Source organism: Girardinichthys multiradiatus, chromosome 13 (genome assembly GCF_021462225.1).
Source record: "Girardinichthys multiradiatus isolate DD_20200921_A chromosome 13, DD_fGirMul_XY1, whole genome shotgun sequence".
NCBI lineage: Eukaryota > Metazoa > Chordata > Actinopteri > Cyprinodontiformes > Goodeidae > Girardinichthys > Girardinichthys multiradiatus.
This window is the reverse complement of record NC_061806.1, coordinates 14,492,361-14,501,057: the sequence shown is the minus strand read 5'-3', so window position 1 is coordinate 14,501,057 and position 8,697 is coordinate 14,492,361. Positions and strand designations below refer to the sequence as shown.

Genomic DNA, 8,697 nt, shown 5'->3' with positions numbered 1-8,697 from the left:
GCTCATTAAGGTATTTTTATAGACTAGTAAAACATCCTTCAGTCGCAGGAAAAGAGATATATTTTCATGTTTACAGCAACAAAACACACAATCAATGAAGGCAATACACACTCGTGTTTAATGAGATAAACACTGACCTACACGCAGCACTCAGCTGAGTCACAAACATGCCGAGCACTCAACATGAAATGCAAAATTATGCAAAGAACGCATTTAACAACTCTGGTTTATGCAAACTTACGACAACACAGGAGATTTAAGCCACCTTTGGGCAGTGCAAACCAGTTTTTCTTTTCAAATAGTAAACCAGATATTTGATAACATGGATCTTCTCTAACGGTACATTATATCTCTTACAATCATACTGTACTTTGAACATCTTTAAACACACCGACCTTCGCTGTATTCGACCTATTCCACATTTATGGCCCCAACTCATGATTTTATAGTGCAGCATTTGTGTAGCAAACCACTAGGAAACGTTTGTGGGCAGAAAACATGAAGCAGAACTAACTTCCGAGATGATGGAAATTGTTAAGCATTTATGTCTATATGTATGAGTTGATTGTTACATATAAAGATTTTGTGGAAGGAGAAAAACAAAAATGAGCATTTTAACAGCACCAGCATCCTCAGCAATATTAGCAAAATTATCTTCTGTTGAAACAATGTTGCAGAAGAAACCATCTATGAAACTTTTTGACCTTTAAAAGAACAAAAGCTGCATCAATTTACCACAATTCAAGCTGAATCTGTGTTAGTTATATCTGATTACCGGAATATTTCTTTTACAGAAGCAAGACTACAATGCTTCTCATGTATGGCTGGTACTGATCCATTTCACATGTCCTTCAGGGTGTCTTGTCCCTTGGGGTTCTCCAGCCAATGAGGAGGCCAGCTGGCCTTGACGCTGGGTCTTTCTTTCATCAGAGCGTAGTACTCTCCCAGTTTGGGGTAACGCTCAGCAGACAGCCTGCAGAGCAGTAGGAAACAGGTGACCAAAAACAATATTTAGTCATAACTGATGTTTAAAAACAAAACTGTGAAAAAAGGAAATCAAAAGAAAGAACATTGTTTCTTCTTACCCAAATCTGAAGAGAGTAGCAACAGTTGGAAAAACAACCACATCTGCCAGAGTAAGAGACTTTCCTGTCAGGTAAGACCCAGAGCCCAGCTGGGGAGGGGGGAGAGAGTTTTGGTAAGCAGCAAGTTAGATTGCAGAAAAACATGTTTACCTGCTTTACGTTTATTCATTCATCCAACCTTCTCCAGGTAACCCTCCCAGAGTTTGAGTTCAGTGACCAGGGCCTCCTTGTTTCTCTTCAGAGCCGACTCGAGCCTCTCTCCTTCAGGAACGTAGTAATCATAGAAAATTGTTGCACCTGAAAATAGGAGCAGGTTTTAAATATTGTCACTGGAGCTGCACAATATCAGGAAAACATGGAATCGCAAAACTATTACTAAATATTACAATAACGACTGTGCTTATAACTATTTCATATTTCGCTGACTCATACCACATCCACTCTGACAGGTTTGGTGTGTCGGCCAATAAAAACACACATCCACTCTGGGCAATGTGGACACTGATCTCCATCCAACAGGTGAAGCCAATTAGTGGCATGCAGAATTTGACTGCATGGCACTTGAAATACAATATCTGACCCAACATCGCATCCAAACGGTTATGAATGCAACAAGGTACTCAGAAAAACTGCACCGGTGACATATTGTAAAATGGTTTTGCTGTCCGTAACTGGAATGGTATGAACTACCTACTTCCCTATATTCATGAAGAGCTTATGCCGATGCCCATGATGAGTGTATGCAAACTACTACCTTGTGTTTATCTTACTTAGTTTGTCGTAGAAAGTGAGGCCCTCAAACATGCGTTGGTACATCAGTGCCTGCTCCTCAGTGCCGTCTGGGATCAGTTTAGTTCCCTGGGATTTAAACTGACTCTGCAAATGAAAATGATCGTCACATTATTCTTTTTGGTTTTAGTCATATAGAATTGTACTGATTATTGCTTGCAGACCGACCTCCTCACCTCAAGGTAAAAGCAGGCTGCATAGGACTCATTGACGACAATATTTCCATGTTTAAATGATGGAAGCTGGAGGAAAAGAAACATGAGAAAGACAGATGAACAACACATAGTTTTAATATGTAAAAACAATACGCAAGCCATTTATTCATTCTGTTCATTCATGTTTGGACGTATTTTATTTCTGGTCTTTCTACAATTACAAAACTTCTATAGGATTTCTCCATGGGGCTTCAATTTTACACTAACAATGGAGAAATCATTTTGTCCCAGAATTACCTCCACAGAGGAACATTTATAAGAGAACATTTGCTGTAAGTTTCAGGCACATTTCTTAAAAAAAAAACCAAACAAAACAAAAAACAGTTCCACATTTTAAGCCTACAAACATGTTCTTGGTGTCATTTGAAACGTTTATCAGTTCTGACACAACTCTTTTGGAAAGTTTACCAACATAACTATTTTTTTTTTTTTTTTAAGCCCTTTCTGCAACAAGTCCTTTCTGTAATAAGGGGATTTAACTGACTCAACCAGTTCTAATGAGCTGTTTAAAGACTGTAGTAAACTTAAAGCAACTGCCTGCGGATCCAACTGCTGACACCGAACAAATAATTAAATAATTTTCTTTTTCTGTCGGAAATTTTACTTTAAACCGAGGCTCTAGAGGGGAGTATTTCGAGTTTTCTGTATGCAACCATCGCAGTGTGATTCGGGAACATCACTCCTCTTGTCTCCAGGAGGGATTTTTTCAGATTTCTACCAACCTGGCCTCTGGGATTAATGTCTAACACTTCCTGGGACTTGTGCTCCATTTTCTCGAAGGAGAGCAGTTTGCTGTTGTAGCCCTGCAGCTTCTTCTCCTCCAGAGCGATCATCACTCTCCAGCAGGGAGGAGAGCCGGAGCCCCACAGCAGAGTCATGTCCTGGGCCATGATTTCAAATTCAAGGGCTTCAAACTTTTACCTGTAATAAGCTTCCAGTCAGACTGCGCACAAACACACAGAGGAGGGATTCTTTTTTCTGGTTTTGATTGGCGGTTGACAAAAAATCTGAGGTGTGCATTACCGCCACCAACTGGTGTGGAGTGTGCCACTGTTTTTTACGAATTACAAACTGTCAAGTGCATAGCTTATAGTTTAAGCGGGCAACTTTTACTACATTCTAATACAGCCATGGCGGGTAGTAAACTCAATGATTGTTCTGACGTCAGGGGGCTTTCTGACTGGAAACTTGGAAAATCAGACTCATGTGTACAAAGAGAAGCTTCCAATGTTCAGCCTCAGGCAATGTAACTTTGCTTAGTGAAACAGATAGCAGCAACAAACCTGACGGCTTCTTGTAATAATGATATCTGCTAATATAGCATTTTCTGGATCAGCTGCAGCTGTCTGATGGATTTTTAAAGCAAACTTGTGAAGACACTGTTGCAGTAATCAATTCGACTAAAGATAAACACATGGATGAGTTTTTTGAGAGCCTGCTGGGACATCAGTCCTTTAATCCTGGAAATGTTCTTCAGGTGATAGAAGACCAACTCAGTAATTGTCGTTTTATGCCTCTGAAGGTTCAGGTCTGAGTTCGTCACTATAACTAGATTTCAGGCCTGATCTGTGGTTTGTAGTTGTAGTAACTGAAGCGGACTCTTGATCACTCCTTCTTTGGTCCAAATATTATTTCTTCAGTTTTGTTTTTATTCAACTGAAGAATATTATGGCACATCCATGCATTTGTTCTAAGCATCTAGCCAGTGCTTAAATGGGTTCATGGTCACCTGGTGACATTGTAATATGTCATCTGCGTAGTTATCTTTTTGTTTGATATAATCTGAGCTAGAGGGAGCATGTAGATATAATAGGAGGGTTACCAGGGTGGAACCTTGCGGGGTTCCTTCCTGCAAGTGATTTTTGTCAACTGTGATGTAAAGTTACATACTGACACTGTCCCTGTTCTTCAAGTAGGACTCAAACCAGTCAAGTGCTGTACCAGAAAGGCTGACACAGTTTTCCAGTTGCTCCTGTAATATTCCATGATCAAGAGTGTCAAACATTGCGCTGAGGTCCAATAATAGCAACAATGTGGTTCTTTCGAAGGGTGTCAAGGTCTCTGCACTGCGGTGAGCATGGAAAATTACATTTTAAAGTTAAATATCCAACTGAGAGGTGAAAGTAGAGAACAAGAAAGATGTGACATTCATTTGCTTTTATTGCAGAATGTGTTTAACACGGCATTTCAAGTGAAAGCGTCTGTAGGCGCTTCTTTGTGTTTATCTCGCAGTGAGAAGCGCACACCTCGAACCGCACACCTCGAACCGCTCCATGTCCTTTATTCAAGTTCAGACTGAGTAAAACGTAACCACAGAGATCAAAAACAAAAGTCCAAACACTTCCTCACTCCAACATAAAAAAAGATTTCCAGGATAGACACATTTGTCATGGGTTTTCTTTACAATAAAAATCCACAGAAACTCCACCTTTCTCACAGACTATAATACAAGTTTCTACAAAAATATTACACCACCTTACTAAATGTGCACACTGTATAACTACAGGTTTTTGTACCTGACGAGGGCATTTACACATTTAATGCAGAGTCTCTGCATATCCATCACAAATTTCATTATCGTTGTATTTTACACTTTACAAAAAAGTTCCTCTGAGATTAAACACTTCTCCATTTCAGTCACTGGTTTCAGCATAAGAGACGATAAATGTCAGTTAAGGTGCAAGATGTCAAAGCTTTGCAAAATAAATACTGTAAATGTAACACTTTGGAGCCACTAGAGCTCGGATGGTGATTGTGAAGGTACAGCATTGTTTCTTTTAAAAAGAAAGGCACTCATCAGACTGAAAATCTTTCACATTCCTATTTTATATGTACAATACTTTCTTCTTTTTTAGGGAATCACCTGGAATTTGATTTAAAAACAACTTAAAATTCCTATCCAATGCTTTTCAGCAAAAATTCACAGCTTCAATGAATCAGAAAGGATCCCTTTGGATTTCTTTAAAAAAGAACGTTGGAAAAATTCAGGATGTTCAATTCATTATAATACCTGGGACTCTGAAAGAGATTTTTAAACTTGTCTTTAAGAGAACACGTCTTTCTTCACCTCATTTTTCTGCTTCTGTACTTAATACAAAAGTGAACACACACACACTATCAAGCTGGTGGCGTCTTCACTCAAAAACATTAGCAGCAGCTGGTGAAAAACCTGAAGCGGCTTTTGGCTGGTGGGCTAAAACTCATAAGGATGACACAGCCGTCTCACACTGACATAAGCAGCCCGGTTTAGACAGCAGTGGGGATAGGTGAGGGGGAGGTGGGGGTCAAGGTGAAGGGAGATGTTTATGTGTCTGGAGAATCAGTCAACCCCAAAGCGAGAGCTTCTTCTGGTGTCAGGCCGTTTTTAAGAGTCCTCCTCACTGCCAAAAGACAACAGAGGGTAAAGTGAGTTAGGGCCATACATGGAGAATACCCTTTTATATAGGGATGGGGATATACTGATAAATCATACAGTGACCAAAAGCAGATAATTTTCAACTTAATTACCATGAGTTTTGATAGGCCTATCAGAACCTCAAAAATCCAATTTCTTCTAAATCTGTGAATAGAACTAAGCTAAGGACTAACATGTCATGCTAGCAGCAGTACTCCTTAGCGTGGGCATTGTTACTGAATAAGGAGGACTGACATTTTGTGGCTAACGCTCCTTGAGAAAGGTGTCAATGACTGCTAGTCAGCAGCCTTCACCATGATTGTGTAACCCATTACATAACATCTGTCTTCAAAAATAATTTGTATCACACTAATGTAGTATTCTATTGTTTAGAATAAATGCTTAAAATATCACTGATTTTCATTTAGAAATTGAATTACTAAAATATATTACCTTTTCAATGACATTCTAATTATTAAAGAGCAACAATACATTTAATAGTTAGTCTAAATAACATTTGATTTTTATGTAAGAAGTTGCAATCAGTTGTATTTGAGGGTCAAATTTGAATATCAGAGCTTTTTCTTACAAATATTAAGTTGGACACAGCTGTTTTATATTTTCAATGAAAATTGTACTGTTATTATATCAGTTATTGCTGTTATAGAGAAAGCAACTAAAATTAGTACAAGCAGGTCAAAACCTTACAAGATTGAGACATTATCTCATATTGGTACTTCTCTACTTTTATAATATGACTTGTTGTCTAAGCATTTGAGCCAGACTTGAAATAAGCAGTGTCCTTTAGGTCGTACATGATTTGCGGTTGGCTCTGGATCTCCTCCTCTCTCTGGGCTGTGTTCTGGTTCCTGGACCCTGTGTGGCTGAGCGCACTATACGCTCCATGATCTCATCTGCAGCATCATCTCCACAGGCCTGCGTGTCCTCCACTGCTGACGTCCATGCCTGCATGGTGCGACCTGCATGAAAAGATGATAAGGGCTTAACCACATGCATAAAATGCGTTTAGTCTCAAATGGGACCTCCAGCGTCCCCTCACCTCCTCGTCCTGGCCGAGATCTGGTTCGTGACCTGAGTCCTGGCACTCCAACGCCATCTTTGTCGCTGCCTGTTAGGCTTGTTCTCAGCACAGCCTTCATGTGCTCATGCTCTGCAGCATCCTCAGTGTGGCCCAGACCCTGGGGCTGGTCACTGTCCTGGCCACTAGGGGCGCCAGTGTTACTGCAGCTTGAACCATTGCGAACACACTGCAGTGAATAAGAATTTAAAACAGGATCAGAATTTGGGCGCTTGTGTAATCAGTATTTTGCAAAGTTAAATCGCAAAGAAAAACATTTCAATTTCAATGTTTCGCTCACATGTTAGGTAAGGACTTAAAAAAAATGATCAAATCAATGTTAGTGTATCAATGCACACAAACACAAACATGCACACAGGCTGGCACACTTCTTGATACCTCTCGCTCTTCTTCATCATCAGACTACCGGAGAAAGGAGGATTTAAAGTAAGAGAAAATCAGAAGGAATTGTAAAAATCAGGGCTTGGAACAAAAAGAAAAGGAGCCAAAAAGGTGCTTAGAGTTTTAGAGGGTGTCCATGTGTGTTTGAGTGTGTGAGACACTCACAGGTGCGTTCATGTCCATGATCATTTTGCCCCGAGTTTTGTTGCGCTCCCGGTGATCGGCTCGTTTCTGTTTCTGCTGCAGCACGCGGTCCCTGGTTGTTCTGTACTCTAGAGCGAACTCGCTGAGGATTTTGCTGAAGCGGTTGACGCTGATTTCTCTCACGCTATAGGCTGGATGACCGAGGTACAACAGAAAGGAGTGGAACCTGAGCAGAAAAAGATGACAAACCCCAAGCAATAGTTTAGGACAAATAGTGCAGGAAAAATCAATGAAAGTACTATTTAAACACAATAAAATATAAAACCCCCTCCTTCAACCGCCACCTTAACGTGTTGGAGGGGTTTGAGTGCTCGAATGATCCTAGAGGCTACGTTGTCCGGGGCTTAAATGCCCCTGGTAGGGTCTCCCATGGCAAACAGGCTCTAGGTCACGGATCAGACAAAGAGCGGTTCAAGAATCGCTCATGAGGACCAGTACATCGAGGCACGTGACGTCGCCCGATACGGCGGAGCCGGGGTCCCACCCTGGAGCCAGGCTTGGGGTCGGGACTCGCCGGAGAGTGCCTGGTGGCCGGGTTGCTCCTCGTGGGACCCGGCCGGGCCAAGCCCAAACGAGAGACGCGAGGCCATCCCCCAATGGGCCCACCACCTGCAGGGGGAACCGTGAGGGACCGGTGCAAAGAGGATTGGGTGGCGGATGAAGGTGGAGACCTCAGCGGCCCGATCCCTGGATGCTTAGGCTGGCTCTAGGGACGTGGAATGTCACCTCACTGAGGGGGAAGGAGCCTGAGCGTGTGCGGGAGGTCGAGGACTAGAAATAGTTGGGCTCACCTCCACACACAGCGTGGGCTCCGGAACCCATCTCCTCGAGAGGGGCTGGACTCTCTTCTACTCTGGTGTGGCCCACGGGGAGAGGCAGCGGGCTGGGGTGGGTTTGCTTGTTGCCCCCCAGCTCAGCCGCCTCGTGTTGGGGTTTACCCCAGTGGATGAGAGGGTTGTATCCCTGCGCCTTTGGGTTGGGGACCGGTCTCTGACTGTTGTTTCGTCCTACGGGCCTAGTGGTAGTGCGGTGCACCCGGCTTTCTTGGTGTCCCTGTTGGGGGCGCTGGATAGTGCCCCTCCCGGGGACTCCATTATTCTGCTGGGGGACTTCAACGCCCACGTGGGAAACGTCAGTGACACCTGGAGAGGTGTGATCGGGAGGAATGGCCTCCCCGATGTGAATCCGAGTGGTGTTTTGTTATTGGACTTCTGTGCTAGTCACGGATTGTCCATAACAAACACCATGTTCAAACATAAGGGTGTCCATCAGTGCACTTGGCACCAGGACACCCTAGGCAGGAGGTCAATGATCGACTTTGTTGTCGTATCATCAGACCTTCGGCCGCATGTTTTGGACACTCGGGTGAAGAGAGGGGCTGAGCTGTCCACTGATCACTACCTGGTGGTGAGTTGAATCCGCTAGAGAGAGCCGGACAGAGTTGACAGGCCCAAGCGGATCGTGAGGGTCTTCTGGGAACATCTGGCGGAGCCCTCGGCCAGGGATGTATTCAACTCCCACCTCCGGGAG

General features: G+C 43.0%; 2 protein-coding genes across 6 annotated transcripts in view; both read right to left on the bottom strand.

Annotated features, from left to right (window-relative positions):
- LOC124878774 (glutathione S-transferase A-like) lies at positions 1–3,081 on the bottom strand. Its single transcript, XM_047382877.1, has 6 exons — positions 2,812–3,081; positions 2,051–2,116; positions 1,856–1,961; positions 1,264–1,382; positions 1,086–1,174; positions 1–973 (listed from the first exon to the last, which is right to left on the bottom strand). The coding sequence occupies exons 1-6, from the start codon at positions 2,977–2,979 to the stop codon at positions 841–843; spliced, it is 681 nt and encodes a 226-aa protein (XP_047238833.1). The 5' UTR covers positions 2,980–3,081; the 3' UTR covers positions 1–840.
- A 1,150-nt stretch (positions 3,082–4,231) lies between these two features.
- fhod3a (formin homology 2 domain containing 3a) overlaps positions 4,232–8,697 on the bottom strand; it is an 83,432-nt gene continuing 78,966 nt past the window's right edge. For 4 of the 5 annotated variants that reach the window (XM_047384007.1, XM_047384009.1, XM_047384010.1 and 1 more), the window contains 5 exons: positions 7,129–7,333; positions 6,961–6,984; positions 6,544–6,751; positions 6,299–6,463; positions 4,232–5,469 (listed from right to left, as the gene is read on the bottom strand). In XM_047384007.1, coding sequence (XP_047239963.1) covers positions 5,393–5,469; positions 6,299–6,463; positions 6,544–6,751; positions 6,961–6,984; positions 7,129–7,333 — 679 coding nt within the window. In that variant the 3' untranslated portion in view covers positions 4,232–5,392. The remainder of the gene's footprint in view (positions 5,470–6,298; positions 6,464–6,543; positions 6,752–6,960; positions 6,985–7,128; positions 7,334–8,697) is intronic. The other variant, XM_047384008.1, reaches the window with a different exon arrangement.